At 36.1% G+C, this 20,202-nt stretch overlaps 1 protein-coding gene across 2 annotated transcripts; it reads right to left on the bottom strand.

The window, feature by feature from the left end:
* Positions 1 to 1,855: 1,855 nt before the first annotated feature.
* On the bottom strand, positions 1,856 to 17,701 carry LOC129376982 (natural resistance-associated macrophage protein 2-like). 2 transcript variants are annotated; one of them, XM_055056700.1, is made up of 16 exons: positions 17,583 to 17,701; positions 14,804 to 14,893; positions 14,171 to 14,328; positions 13,979 to 14,101; positions 12,526 to 12,645; positions 11,762 to 11,868; positions 11,175 to 11,245; positions 11,029 to 11,096; positions 9,799 to 9,954; positions 8,952 to 9,110; positions 8,779 to 8,865; positions 8,573 to 8,692; positions 6,813 to 6,962; positions 6,531 to 6,604; positions 6,295 to 6,448; positions 1,856 to 5,576 (listed from the first exon to the last, which is right to left on the bottom strand). In XM_055056700.1, exons 1-16 carry the CDS (start codon positions 17,602 to 17,604, stop codon positions 5,469 to 5,471), a joined length of 1,767 nt encoding a protein of 588 aa, XP_054912675.1. In that variant the 5' UTR covers positions 17,605 to 17,701; the 3' UTR covers positions 1,856 to 5,468. The 2 variants fall into 2 exon arrangements, with proteins under 2 accessions (XP_054912675.1, XP_054912674.1); XM_055056699.1 differs by lacking the exon at positions 17,583 to 17,701 and having other exon boundaries at positions 14,804 to 15,002.
* Between the last annotated feature and the right edge of the window lie 2,501 nt (positions 17,702 to 20,202).

Genomic DNA, 20,202 nt, shown 5'->3' with positions numbered 1-20,202 from the left:
ACACTCAGATAGCAACAAATTTACGAGATATGTGAAAATATTGCTTGATGAAAAGTTTAGTAAAGCAACAAAGTGCTTCACATAGTTTATACATAATACAGTTACTAATTCAGAAAGATGCAATAAATATTACATTTTGTCAAATGTCATCAGAAAAATCATCAATACACATCAAATTCATTGATTAATGTTTCATTTATTAAGAATAAAAGGTAGTTGTAAACAGGTAATTTGAGTTTTTAGCCTTCATTTAGAGAAACACCAGTTTTGCAGTATTCTGGGAGTTTGTTCCAGATTTGTTGTGCATAGAAGCTGAATGCTGCTTCTCCATGTTTGGTTCTGTTTGGTTCGTAATTAAGCCCAGCTTAGAGTCACCAAGAATTTCCCAAATGATAGTTTATGAAGAAGAAGAAACACTTCAAATTAAATTTAGATGCTTTCTCAACTTAAAAATAAAAAGAATTTCAGGTTTCTTTGAATTTATTTTTGATTAGAAACCAAAAGTAATAATTCAAAAGAAAATTTTGAATTTCAACCAGCCAGAGATCATAATTGGCCTCCCTCCAACCCCCTGCTGATTGGCTCCAATTAGCCATAACACTGAAAAATTAAACATTTTCCTCTATTCTTTAAATAGATTCAAACTTAAAACTTCCAATATTTCCTACTATAAAAACTAGCAAACCTACAGAAAGAACTGCGTTTTCTGTGTGGGACAACACACTGGCTTGTATTTCTAGTTTTTGTGGGAAAAAACAAACAAGTTGAAATATAAGTGTAATTCGATTTTTTTTTTTTTTACTTAAAAATAATGAAACATAAAATTAATGATGACAGAAAAAACTGGTGGGTTTGTTTTGGGTTTTTGGCAATTGAAGAAAATGTAATTAAACATTTCCACTAAATTAATTATGACCACAAGTAAAATGCTTGTATGACAGTTTATTGCTATCCACATTATTTTTTATATAGCCAGCTACTTACTTTCTTTTTGGCTGTCATTCTTGGTTTCTGATGAGAAATATTGAAACACAAGCAACGTACAGGTGAGGTGTGAAATGTTTTTATCTTTATGGAGAGAAAAATTTTAAACGCTCAAATTACAAACAGGGAAAACAGATCGAATAAAGTAATGTGTTTGCTGATTGCATAGCGGCAGCCTGCATGTTTGGGGACAATTATTCCGGAAGGATTGTTGTTGATTTTGCTCCGATGCTTTTCGACGGTTGTTATGATCCGTAACTGTGGCAACAAGGTGTTATTTTTACAACTGGGAGCAGCTGATTAGCATCTCAAAACCTCAAATACCTGAACTGAGAGCAGCGAGAGAGAGAAGGAGAAAGTTCATACAATCTCTTACATTCATCGTAATTCCTCTTCATGAGAATGTCTTGGGAAAACAGAGTCTTTAGCCAGAGGCTTCTTGAAATTCACTTTAATTCAGATTGATACTGGAGATCTCTCCTACCAACAGTCATTGGCAGGAAAGATCAGTGTGTCAATAAAATATTAATTGTCATTAATATGAGTTATGTACATTTCATTCCAATTTTTTGAGCAGTTTTGAGTTTGAATTTGAAATGGTACCAATCAGATCCCCTACTCCAACCTCTCTCTTCTCTGCTTTCTAACCACAACGAGGTGGATTAGCAGTCCTGCCCAACACCTGATGGCATCATCCCGGACATGTTAGTCTTCAGTCAGAAGCTTCTTTAGATTCACTGCCAGACTGACTGCTACTGGAGATCGTTCCAGTTTACTATTTGGGGATACCTCTTTGAGTTTGGACAACATTTAATTTCCCTTTGAGATTAATAAAGTAAGATGTGACACATTATTTTTTTCAATAGTGTAATTTATTAAAACAATTTATTTGTGTGAACAAGAGGTTTGGCAAAAAAAGTATTTCAATTCTATCAAAAACATCTGAAAAAGAAATAAGAGGTTTAAATCAGCCGCATGGTGACACAATAATGCTCAAGTCATAACAGTTTGATCGAAAATAAAAATGTGCTTAAATAAGTTAAAAACAATGAAGAGAAACCGCTGTTTCCATAAAATCATAAAACATCAGGAAGTGGTTTCAAAAACCAAGTTTAAACCGCTGGAAGTGGGGATGGAAATTATCCGGATCTCTCTTAAGATTTTCTGCGTAGATAAATAAGACAAACATCTTTCATCATCTGTAGTGGTTTTCCACCGGCATCCAAACCACCGTCTTCATGAACTTCAAGCCTAGGTCTGTCACAATAAGCAATAAATAAATTAATCGCATGATAAATTATGACACGCTCAATAATTTTCATTTGGATATTTCTCTCTTTCTACCGAAAACTAGATAGTAAAAATCTTCACTCTTGTGCTTTAGTCTCAACTAGCTCCATATTTTAAAGGATGTTTTTGTTTACAGAGTCCATAATTAAATTTATTAATTTAACAACATTTATTAGTATGTTATTTATTAGTTGTTTTCATTGTTTCATTCATTTATTTTTAATATTTAAAATGTCCTCCTTTTCCAGCCCATTAGATTTTAAAGCTTATTGATCTTTCAAAATGAATTATTGTACTATTATGTCATCATTACCATTTATATTACTTGAAAATGATCTCAAAAAGACAATATTATCATTTATCACAATAACTTCTGGAACAATTTATCATTCAGCAAAATCTGTCATGGTGACAGGCCAAGTGGTGCATCAACAAACATTCAGCCTTGTTGAATGCAACCCCAGCTGGTAACATATTGCTGCAGCATCTGAGTTTCATGTAAGGCTGGGGCTGTAGGGTGAATAATCATGTGATTTGCTGGAAGAACCCCCCCACCTCTCCACCCACCCTCCACCCTCGCAGGCCTGCCCCTGACTGGCCTCTGCTAAGGCTGTATTTCCAGGAAAAGGGGCCTACAGGACTGGACCGGCTGTGAGGCCTAGGCAGGGAGACATTGGCTCATTGAGAAAAACAAAAACAGAGAGGGGCGGTGGGAACTCTTACATAACCCGGCCTCCATGATGGGCAGCCACAGAGACACAGAGAGAGTAAAAGAGAAAGAGAAGTTTCTCGTCTCAATGCCAGGAGGAAAACCTGTTCGTCTACCTTCCCTCGTAAAGACAGAATCCCTTCGACGCTGGAATTCGGCTCAATGTTGCTCAAAGTTTGCTGATCCACCGCAGCATTTGTGCAACAGCAGCACCTCTGGATAAAACCCCAAGTACTACAGCTGCTGCCCGCTACGTTGGACAAAGAAGAGCCACAGCTTCTGTCCCAACACACAAACATGCCCTTTAATCTCCTGGGTTGGTTGTAAGCTGTGTTTAGATGTTAATGGTGTCTCCCTGTAGTGCTCTGCACTGCCTCCTTGTGGGCAAAAACGGAAACAACTCTGAAAGTCGACAAAAATATTCCCTCAAGAGGATATTTAAATGTAAATATCTTATTTTTAATACCACTCGTCTTTCAGGGCCCCATTTAAAAGTACAGTTTGTAACTTTTATTTAAAAAAGTTTAGTACATATTTATTAAAACTGTTGTGACAGTATAACACGAGAGAGTCAATATGTGGAAAAGATAAATCTCCTCCACGTTTTCCCTGAGCTACTATTAGAGTCTGAAGAAATGTACAAAAACAACCAATCAGAAACAGGAGGAGTGTCTTAGCACTGTCAATCAACCTCAAGCAGTTGCTGCTAAATGAGCAGATGGCGGAAAAACAATTCACTGTTAGGAAAGTTGTTTATCTGTCGGCTAGCATTCACAACAGGCTATGCTAGCCGCAGAAAGAGGGATGATTGACATTGCTAAGATCCACTTCCTGGTTCTGATTGGTTGTTTATATTTAGCAGTGGGAAAAGACGTAGGAGCTCAATTTACATCACAGAATCTGTCTTATTACTGACACAACATAGTGGCAGTTTTAACAAATATGTAAAAAAATATATATGTATTTTTTTTTAAATAAAAGTTGCATTCTGCTCCTTTAATGAACACAATATCTTGTTGGTTTTCCTGTTTGTACATAAGATTGAAACACAGGGCAGCGAGATTCTCCACAAAAACCTTCAAGTTATTATAATATTCTTCTTTTTTAAAAAGAATGAACGTGATTAACACTGCTCCTCTTGCTAGAATGCAAAATGTGCTGAAAGACACCAAACTTTGTTGTTTTCCAAATTTTGTCATATTTCAACCGCAAATTTTTTTATTTAAATTTTGTGATGCACTGGAAAAACACAAAATATTACCATATTTGTAGACTTTCCAGTTTCTAATGCAAATATATTATTACACTTGAAATAAGGCAAAACCAACTTAAAAATAGCTTTTCAGAAGAAATAGAAGATTGTTTTAAGTAAATAAGTCCTTAATAGAGATTAAGTATGAGATTAATTGCAGAATATTGCACTTATGATACAGGAAATATGTGTTGTTATTAGTGAAATATCCTGCGAGTGCCAATATGAAGAAATTATTCATTTAAAACAAGCTCCTATATCTTGCTGAAAAGCTACAAGTTAGTTTGTCTTATTTCAAGTGTACTAAGATATTTGTTCTAAAAACTAGACAAAAAATACTCAGTAAGATTTTGTGTTTTTGCAGTGCAGGCCAGCATAAAATTATGCCGAAATGCAAAGGGTAAGGGAAATGATGCATAGTTTTTTATTTTCTTATTTAATCTGAAAAGTAAGATGTGCACAAGTATTCCTCTTTTATGATGGCCGACATCTTTTAAGATGCTTCCATTTCTTGTGGTTGCAGCATTTTGTTTTTTGCGTGTTTTGAAGTTTGCATAAATCTTGTTTACTGTGTGTTTTAGCATTTGCACAAGTCAATAACCATATTCTTTTACTTGATTTAAACTTCTGACAACTAATTTCCTCCTAAAGTTGCAGAGTTAGTAAGCAGTCAATATGCATATCATATTGTCATCTTGATTTATATAAATCCCACTGTTTTTTGAAGCCCTTAGAGGTTTAATACAGAAATAAATAAAGTAAAAATGAACATGTTTTAGAATGGTCCTGACTGAAATCCAACTGAGAATATTTGTCAAGATTTAAAAGTAGATCTTAATAGATGCCATTTTGAAATAACTTTCCTTCAGCTTCCCAATTCAGGCCCCATTTGCATAAAATCTGAATAAATACATTGAAGTTTTAGGTTGTAAAGTGACAAAATGTGGAGAAGTCCAAAATGTCGAGATTAATTTTGGAAAGTGCTGCGAGTGTTAGTGACATGCTAGTACAACATGCTAAGGTGTCCTGTGTTCATGCTCTGTTTTGCACTGAAAAACAGAAAAATTGACTGTCCTTCAGTTTTCTAACATGTCATAATAAAGATAAAAACAACATGAAACAGATCATATATCATAGATTAGTAAAAATACTTTAGCACCATCCAACTGGTCAGCGTGAGACCCGGTTCTGGGTTGACCGACAATCCAAGGGCCGGTTTAATCTACGTCTGGCTCAGGTGTCGAACTCCGGCTGCTCCTGTATCAGGATGGTCGAGTCGTTTCCTCTCCTGAAGCTCGGATCCAGGCAGGACACACCCAGCGCTATCAGGCACAGCCACACCTGCAGCACAGCAACACGCACAGGTCAAAGGTCAGATGAGTCAGATGAGGAAAGGATGAAAGGCTTTCACTGCTTTGTTGGGATTATTTAAATATTCTGCCACACGCTCTTGAAAAAATATCCAAAATCAGATGAATCTGAAGAAACTCATCTCACTGAGTTTAAGCTAATTCTAAATTAATTCATCACTGGACCTATTTTTGTTTTTTTAGTTTATGTTTTTATTATATTTTTACAGTTTGAACTCACTGAACTTCTCATGTGAGCATGGACATAAAACACATAAAAAAATAAATATCTACAAAAAACACAAGTATCTATCTATCTATCTATCTATCTATCTATCTATCTATCTATCTATCTATCTATCTATCTATCTATCTATCTATCTATCTATCTATCTATCTATCTATCTATCTATCTATCTATCTATCTATCTATCTATCTATCTATCTATCTATCTATCTATCTATCTATCTATCTATCTATCTATCTATCTATCTATCTATCTATCTATCTATCTATCTATCTATCTATCTATCTATCTATCTATCTATCAAGTGGAATTTCACTGCAATAAGGAATAAATAAAATAAAAACATGAAAACTTGTCTTTTCTTTAGAAAACTTTCTCTCTGAAGTTTCATCAGAACACTTTAAATATTCTGAATTGATGTTTTATATTTGCAGAAAGGTCAATGAGTGAAGCTGATCTCACCAAGTAGCCCACGAACGTGAGGTACGCCAAGGAGAGGAAGGCAGCGAGCACGTAGAGCCACACGCTGTTCAGCGCCGTCACGTACACCACCACGAAGTACATGTTGATGGCGCACACGCACAGGATCACCAGCCCTCCCATGATCTTAAACATCCTGCAGAGAGACGAACATGCTGAGCTGGAAGTGGAGCAGGAAGTGGAGCAGGAAGTGATGGCGACGGTAGCGGTCCGCTTACAGTCCGTTGGCAAAGTCGTTCATCAGAGACGGCAGACTGGTGAAGGTGAGGATGGGGATGAGGGCGAACGGCAGCTGGGAGAGAAGAAATCTGGAGTGAGGTCTGTGCTGTTTGTTAGTTTACATCAGGGGGTTCAAAGTGTGGTCAGGGGGCCATTTGAGGGCTGCGAATGAATTTCATGCAATAAAACAAAACACAATCGCTGGTTGCAGTGTTAGTTTAATGTAGTTTGTTTCTTTCTTCGACTGGAAGCAGATGAGGCAGTTGGAGTCCGTGTCTAACCTGCATGCTCTGAAGTACGTTGAGGAAGTCGTTCATGCCCGTCAGGTGCTGCACGTCCTGAAAAATGGCCACCAGCAGCGTGGGAGTGATGGCGAGGGAGCGGGTCAGCAAAACCCGAGCAAAACGTGACCAGCGCAGGTTCAGGAAACCCTGAGAAACAGGAATCACCAGCAGTTTTAGATGGTAAATTACACACAAGATGAAGCAAATTAGAAAATAACATTTATACATTTCTTTTCACATATTTGTTAAAATGATCATTATGTTGTGACTTCTCCCAGTGATGGAGAAACACAACGCTGAGTCAGATCAACCGATCAAAGCCAGGAGTCAATTAGGCCTGTAATGATAAAAAGTTGCTAATGATAAATTGTCTCAGAAGTCATTGTGATAATATTAGTTAATATTGTTATTTTGAGACTATTTTCAAGTAATATAACGGCAATAATGGCCTAATAATGCAAGGACACATTCTTAAAGATATAGAAACTTTAAATTTGTTGAAATAATATTTTAAATTAGCACAATACTGCACAGGATAGTTTTGATACATATGAAATATACCATAGAAAGTTAAAGTACACTCTACATTCACATAAATTTAGATAAAGATCCAAACTAAAACAACTGCTGAATCTCTGAACTTATATAAATTCTTAGGGAGGATTCTACAGAAAAGACAGGCCTAGAATCTCTTTAGACAGAGAGTCTGTCTGCCAGGCAATTAACAAATTCCTTAGCATGGTTCAAAAGTTCACTAGGATCTTAAAACTTTTTATAAATAATTTTATCTATATTAGAATTAACTATATTTCTTTAAGCATGTTTTAATTAGTTACTTATTAGATCCAAACTTATAGTCATTATTTAGCATTACATTGTGTGCAAGCTTGGTTAAAAATACAAACTACTTTCTTGTGGAAACATTTTGAGGCACAGATAGCGCTGCAGCTGCAATCATATATCAAACTGGACAGCGGCTGATACGAGAAGGGTTTGCCGTATATCTGCTTTTGGGGCTCTTTAGCAGGAGGTAATAAAATTAACATTGAGACAGCCCACACAAAGGAAAAGAACACACCTCCTAATGCATATATTTAAATGAGGAGAATATGCAGTCTATAAAAAATGGTTTGTTTCACAGCAGAAGTTGGAATCTCTTTGTGCTGAGTGAGAGTTTCCCGGAGGATACATCTTCTATCTTTTACTCAGTTCTTTGTCTCTATTTTGTAATGTCTTGGACCTTTGATATTCTAGGTGAGATGATTATTGTAACATTCTTCTTGCATTGATTTTCTCTGGATAAAACTCTGAATATCTGAAGTCTGACGTCGTATGATTGCTCTTTTCTCTCTGCACACTTACACAGACACAGGAATTCGGGACTAAGAATTAATTAAAGAGCTAAATCAAGTTCTTCATCTTTTTAATTCTTTAAATTCTAATGAACATTTCGCACTGAAACTGGAAGACACTCTAAATGTCCAAAATAAATAAACAAAACAACAGAAATAACAACATGAATTATGAAGTCGCTGTAAACAAGTTGTCCTTCAAAAGGAAAAGCGCCACTTTAGAACAAAACACCAGACTGCAGACTTTTAACGTCAAATTTTTGGTAGAAATAGAGAAAAAAAAAAGAAAATTGATAAATCGTGCAAATGGAAATCATTGAATTAGTTTTAATTTATTATGATATTAATTGATTTATTGAATATTTATTGCTCTGCCAAGCATCTGATCTTGTAACTCCAACTGACCTCCATGACAAACTGGCCAGAGTAGGTTCCAGTCATGGTGGAGCTCTGACCGGCTGCAAGAATCCCGACGGCCCATATGTAGAGCGCCGCAGGCCCGAAGAAGCAGCCCAGAACAACTCCCTGTTACGATGAAACCAAACCATCACACAAACTGACACAACTCGCCCCACACATGAGCTGGTTCACTGAAAAAATGACAAACAAACCCCTTTATAGATGTCCACCTCCAGAGTTTTGTTGTCCATAGGGAAGAGGTTGGAGTGAGGAATGCTCGACTGGTTGCAGACGTTATTCTGAAACACAACGACGAAACCGTCAGAGAGAACATCTGGATATGAAGCAGCTTTAGGACGATGAGAACATCTGCAGGAGTACTCACCACCTCGATGTTTGTGCGCTGGTAGAACGCCTCAGCAAAGACAGCGACCACAAACACGTTGATGAGGAACGAGACAAACAGAGCAATGGCCGACTCGATGAAGAAGTACTTGTTAGCCTCTTGTATTGCTTTCTTCTTCGAGCGATCCACTTCCCGAGACTTTAAAGCAGACATGGAGACTCACTAGCTGCATTTCCTTTACAAATGTGCACAAAAATATTTCTAGAAAAAAATGCAATTTTGTAATTGTGGTGTTTTTCATTAAAAAAGAAATGGAATTAAAATCATACGTGCGTGACAGCGTATCAAGGCTGTTGTAGAATTTGATTTATTTTGCATCACACAAATCACACGATCAACAACCGGATGTTTCCACTGGCGCAAATCATGAAGAAGACGACAGGAAGTAGTTGGAGATGATGTCACAGCATGTTTTACTACATGAACAAACGCATTCATGTGTACGATGGCGTATCAGGGCCGTTGTAAGTAGAAAAGCAAAAGTACATTTCAGAACATGAATATGTTTGTTTACATATTAAGTCGTTAAAAGACAAGCTTCGCCATCATCCTCCAACTACTTCCTGTCATCTTATTCTTCGTGAGTTGCGCCAATGGAAACATCCGGTTGTTGATCATGTGATTTGTGTGATGCAAAAAAAGTGTTTCCGTTGCAGTTATACAAAATAAACCAATTTCATCCTAACGCCAAAACTTTTGATCAAAACACACAAAAATTGGCATCTTTCCATTTATTTCTGAAACATCATATTGCACCATTATGTGGAATTACAGGAAGTGTTTACAGGTTTCACAGTGTTGAGTTTTACTTTAGCTGGTGTCTGACCTTCACCAGAGCAGAGTGGAGGTAAATGTTGTGAGGCATGATGACGGCGCCCACGACGCCGACGGCCTGGGTGAGCTGAACCGGCCCGCAGCCTTCGCAGTACGGCACAAACATCCCCATCAGCAGCTGGCCTTGGTCAGGAGCCACTGTCACGTACTGCAACACAGCAGCTACATTAACTTTACATGTGTAGGCAAATATTTCTGATGTTTACAGTACGGCACAATCAGACATAAAATGGTGAAAATGGAAGAATAAGGCAGATTAGTGGCAATGATGTTGATGTTGAGTCGTTGAACTCGTATCTCAACGACAGAATATTCTTTTAGGAAACTAAAACGTAAACAATGGCATCCCGCAAGGCACAATTTTAGATCTAAAAATTTTGTAACCCATATGAAATAGGGACACACAGCATTAATGTTCACTTCTATGCTGATGACACACAGTTGCATACATAATTTGAATAACGGTGTTGAATTTAAATGTTTTAAATTGTTTACCAGTTTAAAACAACCTAAAGAGGAACTATCAGCACACAGCTTCAGTTATTTAAACTACAAACTACAAATCAGATCCAAAATCCTGGTGTAGTGATGAACTCAGAACATTCAGAGTCACATAAAGACAGTTACCAAGTTGGCCTTCTATCACCTGAGGAACATTTCCAGGATTAAAAGACTCTTGTGTCTGTAAGATCTAGAGGAATTTACATTCACATGCATAAAGAGTGGCCATGCTGCTTTGGCATAAAATCAACTTGATCTGACTATTAAAACATGTGTTTTGAATAGAACCAACTACTTTTCATTATCCTAAATGGTAACTTATGTCATCTGCATTTACAATCTGATTAATAAGAATAATAATTCAAGATATCTTCACTTAAATTTTGACAAATCAAAATCTCTAATTCAAGAGATGTCTCATTTATTTTGAGTTAGTTTTACCTAGTTATTTTTTGCTTCCTAGATATTGAATCTTACATATTTCCTTCCTAAAAATACAGTATTTACATTTTGAAAAATTATTGTTATTAGGACTAGTCAGGAAAAAAAAAGTAAACATTATTGCTCGTTGATAAGATGTGAATGATCAAACTTTAAATCCACCAAGACTATGATCAGCTACAGAAAATAAGAAAACTACAAGTTTGTTTTGTACATTTATTCCATGGCTCTGATTGGCTGAAAAAGTGCAAATATCAAAACAAACCAAAGTCCAAAGTACCTCATATCCAAATGTTATGGCCATAATAGTAATTAGCAAACCAAAAAAGGCCTCCAGCCTCCTCAAGCCTGCAGAAAAACACAGAAAGATTTGATTTACTCTTCCTCTCTGCTGTGTGTTTCACTGTCTGAAGACGTGCTACGTACCGTACTTATCCAGGAAGAGGAAGAAGAAAGTGTCGATAATGGTGATGAGCACACCGGCCCAGAGGGGGATCCTGTCAACAAAACACACACAGCAACCGAAGAAGCTCAATTTTTATGTTTTAGCACCAAACGATTCTGGATACCAAACGGTATAGCCATAAACGATGCTCCATGGAATAAAATAAAACATTGAATTTAAATTTTTCCCCTCGTTTTATTACATTCACTTAGCATAAATGCTGCCTCATTTCTTCGGATTTTAGTTGGGAGATCTGTGGTGGAAATCCTCTTTACATGAGAAATTTTCAGTGTTATTTTATAATTAATGGCGAAAAAAAAAGATTCCTCAAAATGAGACGTGTAAATATGTATAGCAATAGATGAGACAATTGGAGTAAGATTTAATAAGGTTTGTCTTCTTCCTACTCATTTATGATCTGGATAAATTTTGCTTTTGTTTTTATATTTAATTTCTATCATGATGCATGTATTTTTTTGTGTTCTTATTTTTTCTCTCACATTTTACATGTTCAAAATAAATATTTTGCGCCCTCTGGTGGCCCCCACTTTGAAAAACACTGCCACACCTGCGAGAGGACAGCAGGTTGAACGCGATGGCGCAGCCGATGACCTCCTGCATGTCGGAGCCGATGATCGCCACCTCCACCATCAACCACAGCAGGATTCTGGGCACCTTCATGGAAAACATGGAGAAGTCAGCGAGTCCGCTTGATTTCTGCATCGCAGGCAGAAAATACGAAGCAAACAAGCATCATTTAGGACGACCCAGTCAAAGTCCACACCTAAATCCAACCCAGAACCTGTGGCAAACTTCATGCTGTACTTCTTGCTTTATCAGCGGTCTCCAGTCTGCTTGGCATTCACATATGTACTGGAAACGCACCAGAGTTCACTTTAAACGAACGGAGACGGGGGTTTGTAGATGAACCAAGTTACAAACCTTTTAGGCAACCGAAGTGGATTGAAGTGGACTAAACAGGGCTGGTCTGAATGCCCCTTAAAAAGAGTTTTACAGGTTTACTTTATTAAAAGAAATGCTGCAATTTTTTAGTTGTCAATTGGAAAAGATTTAACAAAATGCAATGAGTTATGTCAAAAGTACATTTAGTGAGTTATGTTCATGAAAACACTTGCTGCATTTAGCCAAGTTTAATAAATTAATTAAAAGGAGAATTAATTAAAAAGTCAGCTTTTCAGTAAAAGTCACAGGATAGACTTGGACAAATAAAGCAAAAATCATAGTTATTTATAAACAAATAATTGCCAATGCATTTTAGTATAAGATTTTAATTTGATTAAAATGTTTTCACACTGGGTGTGGTTGTCTCACAGTGGGGTACTGGCGGTTGCAGACTTCAGCCAAGTGCATCCCGGTGACGACGCCGAGCCGCGCCGCCAGCCGCTGCAGCAGCAGGCCGATGATGGTGGCCAGCAGCAACACCCAGAGGAGCTGAAGGGAGCAGAAACAGCAGAGAGCTATACTCAGCTCAGAGCAGCTCTACTTCAACATGACTTTACTCAAGTGAAAGCAAAAAGATGCCCAAGAAATTACTCAAGCAACAGCAAAAAGTCTGCTCATGTAACTGATCAAATTATCAATCATTTAATTGAGAAAACTCATCAGACAGACCAAAATATAAAGTGGAAATGTTGGTATTTTAAGGACCAATAGGACAATAATTCACATAAATAACAAAAAAACAACAAAATCAGACAAAAGAAAATGTTTCCAAATCAGTTTATTTCAATAATACTTTTGAAACTTTAACAGAAATCGCAACTGTGTGTCTGGTGAATTTTTGATTAAAACATGTTTTGTTTTTCATTCAGTGGATAGAAAATACACAAAATTCACTCAAGTAAGAGTAGAAATACTTAATCATAAAATTACTCAGGTAAAAGTAAAAAGTATAATAAGTAAATATAGTAGGTATATTTTCCCCACAAAAGCTACTAGAACAAAGTTTGATTATGACAAAATCAAACCAAAAAGAAAATGGCAAACTAATCAGATAAAAATGAGAAAAAACTCAAAATGTTGAGAAAAAATTTAATGTCAAAGAACTGAAGATTATTAGAAGAAATGGTGGTGAAATGCAAAATGATGCATCATAATGATGAGATTAAAAGAAATCACAATGGCAGACATAATGAGAGAAAGTCAAAATGATGTGGAAATGTTGAGATTATAAGAAAATAATAAAAAAAGCTGGAAATGATCAGAACGATGAGAAAAATGTGAAAATCAGGAGAACATAAGAAAAAAAGTAAAAAGTCAAAATAATGAGAGTGAAAATGTGGATTTTCAAAATGATTAGAATAAATGATATGAAGAATAAAAATGATGGAAATGATGAGAAAAACATCTAAACAATGAGAAAATGACAATAAAAATGAAAAAAGGATGTCAACAGTGATTTGAAATGCGACTGATATAAATACCTGCTCTGCCTCATGTAAACGGGTTGGAAACTTTATTCTCATAAGACTAAATAACCAAACTAATTTTCTGTTTTTGCATATAAACTTTCTGCAGATGCACTGGTTGTAGAAAAAGTCACCAGAAAATATCTTCTCTTCCAGAAATGATTCTGTTTTTTTCTCAATATTTTTACTGTACTCATAAAACTGAATTTTATTTTAACACACCTGACAAAATTTAGAAATTTACATTTTAACAAAATAATGTCAACGTTCACGTGTCTCCTGAAGGAAGACGCTGTTCATTGGTTTCCAGCAGTTTTATTAGAAGATGTAAAAACTTTGAATTTGTTTTCTGTTACCTTAAATCCAGCTTTAGCTCCTGACTGCAGGTCAGACTCGATGTTTCCCGGGTCCAGGTAGGCAATGCTCATCAGAAAGCCGGGCCCAGTGAAGGCCCAGAGTTTACGCAGACTGAACAGTCTCTATAGCAGGAATACAAGCTGTAAAGTTTACAAGGTTTTAAATTAAATAAACAGTCTGGTTTAGGTTACCTCAGTGTCCTCCTCAGGAACAGGGACTTTCTGCTCAAAGTACGTGGTCGGAGCCGGTTCATTGCTGCGGTTCTGGAGGAAAACCGAAGGCGTGGACGATCCTCGGTGAGTGTGTGTGGTCTGGATAACAGCTTTCTCCTGGTTTTGCACAGAGTCGTCTGCGGAAACATCAACACGTTCATCAGAAAGTCTATTTAAATGTTAACAGTTTGTTAAAAGGCTAAAACTGACATGTTTTAGCTCAAGTTAAAAATCCTCCCACGCAACGATGCGTCAACTTCCAAGCAATAACATTTTCATTTTCTTACTGAAAAAAGGAATTAAATGTATCGTTTATTTTGATATTTTAATGCATGCCTAATATTGTATAAAAGCCCTAAGTGTTTAAGTGCTAAATAAGTAGAATGTGTTGATGTTGACGATTAATTGATTAATTGTCAGGATAAATGCTCACTAAAATAATTATTAGTTGCAGTCAAAAGGTAAGCAAGCAAAACTTTGTTTACAAAGCAAATTTCAAATTCCAGAATCTGAAAGTTTGCGTAAATACCAACATCTTGCGTCAATATGTGGAAATGATGCGTCTTAATCATAAATTAAGGATTTGCATTGCTTAACATAAAAGATAATCACCTTGTCGGTCTGGCAGATCAGGCTCTGGGTCCAGGGGAACGCTGGGCGGCAGGGAGGGGATGTGGATGTTCTCAGGCAGGGGATTTCTGCCTGGAAGCAACCCGGCAATTAAATCGGATTTAAATCCAAGAATAAAAATTACTGCACACACAAAACGAAACTCTACACAAACACAGAGCCGTGAGAAAAAACTTTTCATCTCAACTCTTCAGTCAGGGAGAAGAAAAGTCACATTATTTCACCAGAACAACTATAATTTATTTTCATTCCATATTTTTACTTTTCACCAGAATAAAAACTATTTTCAACATTATGCATCTATATATTCATTCATGTTTTACTAAGGAATAGTGTTGCTCCAAAAATTACGTTGCTAAAATCTATGTAGCCTTTATTTATTGAGATTAAAAATCTCTTTTTCAAGACAGACATGCCTATTACTGCAAAAAGATTTGTTGAATTTTACATTGGCAAATAAATAAAAAATCAGAATATGGCAAATTATTCAGTTTATTCAACAGTGCATCTATTGGTTATTGAGGACGACGCCTGTCACAATAAGTAACAAATCAATTAATCACATAATAGATTAAGACAAGCTCAATAATTTCCATTCTCATGGTTTATCATTTTTCTCTTTCTACCAAAAACTGGATTGTAAAAGCTTTCACTTTGGAGCTTTTGTCTCAACTATTCCTTTTTAAAGGACAATTTTATTTACAGATAATTCATTTTATGTGTTGTTTTATTTGCTTATTTTGTATATTTGTTCATTAGAGTTTAAAGTTTATTGATTTTTTAGAATGTGTTCTTACATTATTATGCGATTTGTATAATATTATTATGAAAATATTCTCCAAACCTCAAAATGATCCTTTATTAGATAACTTCTGAGACAATTTATTGTCCAGCAAATGATCTGTGACAGGCCTATTGATGACACTCCTTTGTAATTATTTAAGTGACAATGTCTCTGGAAACAGGGGCGTTCTTCCTTTACAAGCCACCAAGAAGCAATGTAAAGAATTTAAAGAAACTTAATGTTTAAAGGACAAAGGAACTGAGTCTGAACTGGGCAAACAAGTTCCCAATCCCTCAGACAGAACCGCTTCAAAACCTGAACAAATACGAATTAGTCGGGTCCTCAATGCCTGAGGACCCAACTGGCACCGTCCCGCGGTGGACATGTGGGCTGATGCCATTTGGAGCCTGAAGTCTCCAACCCTCCCTTCAGGTTCTGCAGAAACCTATCAATGTCTCCATTCGTTCAACCTAAACATTTTAAATTAGTTAAATACTTAGCTATGAGCTACCTAAATTTTTCAGCAAAATATTTAGTTTTATAAGTAAATATTTAGAAAAATACCAAACATGTAGTTACAAAAGCTAAATAGCATAAACAACATTTTTAATATTAGTTTGAATCTTAAATATTTAGTTAGCAAGATAAATATTTAGCTTTGAGCTAGCTAAGTATTTGTGACGAAGATAAGTTTTACCACAAAATAATTAACTTGCCACCAAAATATGTAGTTAGAAAGCTAAATAGGTCCAAACTAAATATTTAGCAAGATAATAAACTTTGAGTTTATTATCTTATGGTAGCTAGAGTTTAAAGCTCAGAGCTAAATATTTGTCTTGCTGATAAAAGTCCGCTCTCACCATTCTCTACAGAAATGTTGTAATTAAACCAAACTTGAGGGTTTTTGGGGATCAAAGGTTAGTTTGAAGTCATGCTCCCATCTCAGATGGATTTTAATCAGGACGTTGACTTGGCCAATCCAAACATAACTTTCCTTATCAAGTCAGAGCGAACAGGACAGAAATTAAGAAATGCTGCAAACCGTTAGAAGTACTCCAGACCACTAGGGGGAGTCAGGAGACCGTAATATTACCTATATAAATAAGCTGCTGTTCTTTAGTTATGTATAAGACTGTAAGTTTGAAAAGTACATGAATCATGACACAGAATTTTTTTCTTCAACCAACTTTCTTTTTGACGTCCCGTTGTATGTCATTCTGTTTCAATTTGAGTTGCTCCACTCCCTCTAGTGGTCTGGAGCACTTTGGAGCAATATTTGGATATTTAAGTACACTATGATCTAAAACATTTAGCAAATATATTGATATTATTTTAATATATAGTTATTTTTGACATTAGCACCTGTTGGTCACCGCAGTCTGATTTAAGAAAACTTTCAGATTTTATGTTTATTTTTTTAATTTTGATTTTAGATTTAAAAGAAAACAAAAAAAATTGCATTACACTTTTAATAAAGTTAGATAAACTACTTGTTTCCAAAACCAACATTTGATTATAATTAACTGAATTAAACACAAAAAGATCATGCATATATTTAAAATTCATATAAGTAGGCTATGTTTTAACATCACAAGTTGTCAAAAACACATGACGTCACAGAGTGACACTATAAACTCTCAAATATAACAGATGGACATTTTCTAACGGGAATCCAACATCTCTTATAATTTATCAATACATTTATACTTCAATAATAGCAGTTACTGCAGTTCTGTCATGTGGGTGTTTGTGACTGAAAACTTCTTTTTGTTGCTCAGTGGAGCTATAAAAACACATTTTCTGCAGCGGACAGCAAACCGGAGACAATTTAAAAACATTATTACAGGAAACGAGCCTGAACTTCGTCACCTAATCCGTTCCTGTAATAAACGTATAAAAATAAACTAATGACAGGAAGAGACCCGCCTCGGAGGTTTTCCCGTAAAGCATAGAAAAGTTTGTTCAGGTGAAACTCACCTGAGCGCAGGAAGGAGAACATGTTGAGCCGCGTAGAGCTCCTAGAACCGGGCCATGAGTAGAACCGAGCCGGGAAGCTTCCCGCGGTGAATTGATCGCCTCTCTTCCTCGGTGTTTCCTCCACGCCTCCCGGCTGTGTCAGAGTCAGCGCGGCGCAGGCGGCGCAGCAGGGGGCGGAACTGAACTCACCTGACAGGTGAAGGAAGGAGGAACAAAGAAAAGGGGACGGACAAACTCTGCACACCAGTTTCTCCTGTCTCCTTCCTGTGGCCCAGTTTTTACTCCTGGGCCACAGGAGTCTGGATCAGCAGGACAGAAGATTAACATTTTTTCTTTTGTACTTTTAAAATTGATTTTTAAAAAATCTCAATTAACAGAAATAGATTCCGACTTATCGCACATGATTATAGCTGTTTCGTCCAGTTCATTTCCAAATGCATGCAAAAAGTTTTTACTCTTTGGCGAAAGTATTTAAACCTACGACGACGTATTACGGCCCCGTGTAAATAAATAAATGAATGAATAATTAAAGGAGTTCATTTCCCCCAGAAAATCCCAGAAAGTTTCAAAAGTCGAAAAGCTGCTTGAAAAACAATCAGAAATCTTAAGATTAATCTCAGACATTTTTATGAAATAAAAAAACAACAACAATTCAACAACTTTTTGAACAGTCAAATAAATAAATAAAAAATCGGATTAAAATCTGAAATTTTCACAAGAAAAATCTGAACAGTTGCTAAAAAATATTTAAAAATACAAATGTTTTAATTTATAATTATGAAGTTGAACATTTTCTTGATTTTTTTCTTACATTAGTCAAAGAAATCAAAACAAAGCCATTTTAATCAAGAGTGGGAAATTTAGTATTTCTAAAATATGCCTCAATAAATAAAGATAAATGTGATCAAATTAAAGGCTTTTTCCAGAGCAAGTGGATTTAAAAGAAAATATGGAACCCCTTTAATCTACAGTTTTATGATTATCTTATAAATAAAAATAAGTTTGAATTGTACATATAGTTTATTATTTATATTTGGTTGTAATTCCATATGAAGCTCGAGTTTTTCTGTCCCATAATCGTGTTTTGTTGCAACCAGGAGGGGGCGACAGATTCCACATGATTCGCCCCATGCATGTGAGCAGCCATTGTACTTCTATTGCCACTGCTGCCAAAGTGTGGAAACCAAATAGTTTAGCTTCTGATAAACACAACGGATTCTTTGTTTCTCCATCTTTTAATCCTTCTGACCTGGTTTTAGGTTTTCAGGCTGCAGACTTGACTCACAGGAAAGTGGCGCAATAATATGAACATTTGCGCAAGCTACAGAAATCCAGCTTAGTTGCCGTTGCTATTAAGCTGGAACAATTTTTAGATTTAAACCTGAGAGTGACAGCTTCTGTTGCATCATTCAATGTATGCTACTTAAATATTTCAGATTTTGTTGTTGCTGTTGATTGATTCCCATCCATACATTTTCAAATCTGAAATTTTCCACGCAAATCTCTGACTTGTAGTTGCTTTTATCTAAAAGTATCAAGAGATAGATGATGTGTAGTGGAATATAACACCTGCAGTTGTGGAAGCGGTTGAACCTTCAAGCCTTTCTGGTCAAAATGACTGTCAGCCAGAAGCTGAGATGCGTAGAATGGCCACCAGAGGGCAGTGTTGGTTTCATAGAGGAACCGTAAAAGCTTGAAAGTTGCCTGATTGAGCAGTCAGAGCCACTGCTCCTCACTCAGAGCAGTCAGAGCTGTTCAGCAGACACAAAGGATGACTCAGACGCATTAGTAAACATAGTAAGGATAGTTGTATTGTGCGCTGTGTGGTACGTGGGCCAGAGTCTTTACCACATGGTGTGAGATGATGAGGCGAATGTGGGTGTCCATTAGTATATCCAATGTTTTGACATTATGAAAACTGAATATGTCTAAACTCCATCAATTGTCCATTGTGTCTATTAGGCATCTTATGTGTCTGGTGAGCTTCACTCACTGTCAGATGCTCTGGTCGCTGCCTGACAACACATTGAAACAAAACGCACGTCTTTTTGTGCTATTTTCATGCAAATCAGCTCCTTGGAATTCATATTTGCATCCAAATTAATTTGATTAGTTTGGAGAGAAACAACATCACATGGGCCTTTGGATTAATGTTTAAGTTATTCATCAATGGGAGTGTCGCCATAAGATCATAACAACATGAAGAAATCTACTAAAGTCAGAACAATGGTGCGTTTTGTAGCAGTTTTATTTTAACATTATTATAGACGTGAAATTTGTCAAGATTTGTTTAAGTGTTCAATGAATTTATTTTGTTTTGTTTCTCCAGAAATTTATTGTTGTGTTCAGTTCTGTTGTGCAGGATGGTGGTTACCATAGTGACTCTCGGCTCCGCCCCCTTTTTTCTGTTGCTGTTCTGTAACTTTGGTAGGATTAACACAATAAATATATTTTACCATGTACTTTAGATAAATTTGATCATATGAAGTGTTTCATGTGTAATTTTGACATATTTTCCTTGATTTTTAACTTTTATTATGACTGATGTGTATTTTGTCTACGTTCAATTTTACAGCTGTTATCTGCTGCCAACTGTTCACTGGGAGTTTCATCTCTGTAG

The sequence above is a fragment of the Poeciliopsis prolifica genome, unplaced genomic scaffold, assembly GCF_027474105.1.
Source record: "Poeciliopsis prolifica strain line A6 unplaced genomic scaffold, Auburn_PproV2 SCAFFOLD046, whole genome shotgun sequence".
Lineage (NCBI taxonomy): Eukaryota > Metazoa > Chordata > Actinopteri > Cyprinodontiformes > Poeciliidae > Poeciliopsis > Poeciliopsis prolifica.
The sequence above is the reverse complement of the archived record's forward strand: the minus strand, read 5'-3'. Positions and strand labels throughout refer to the sequence as shown.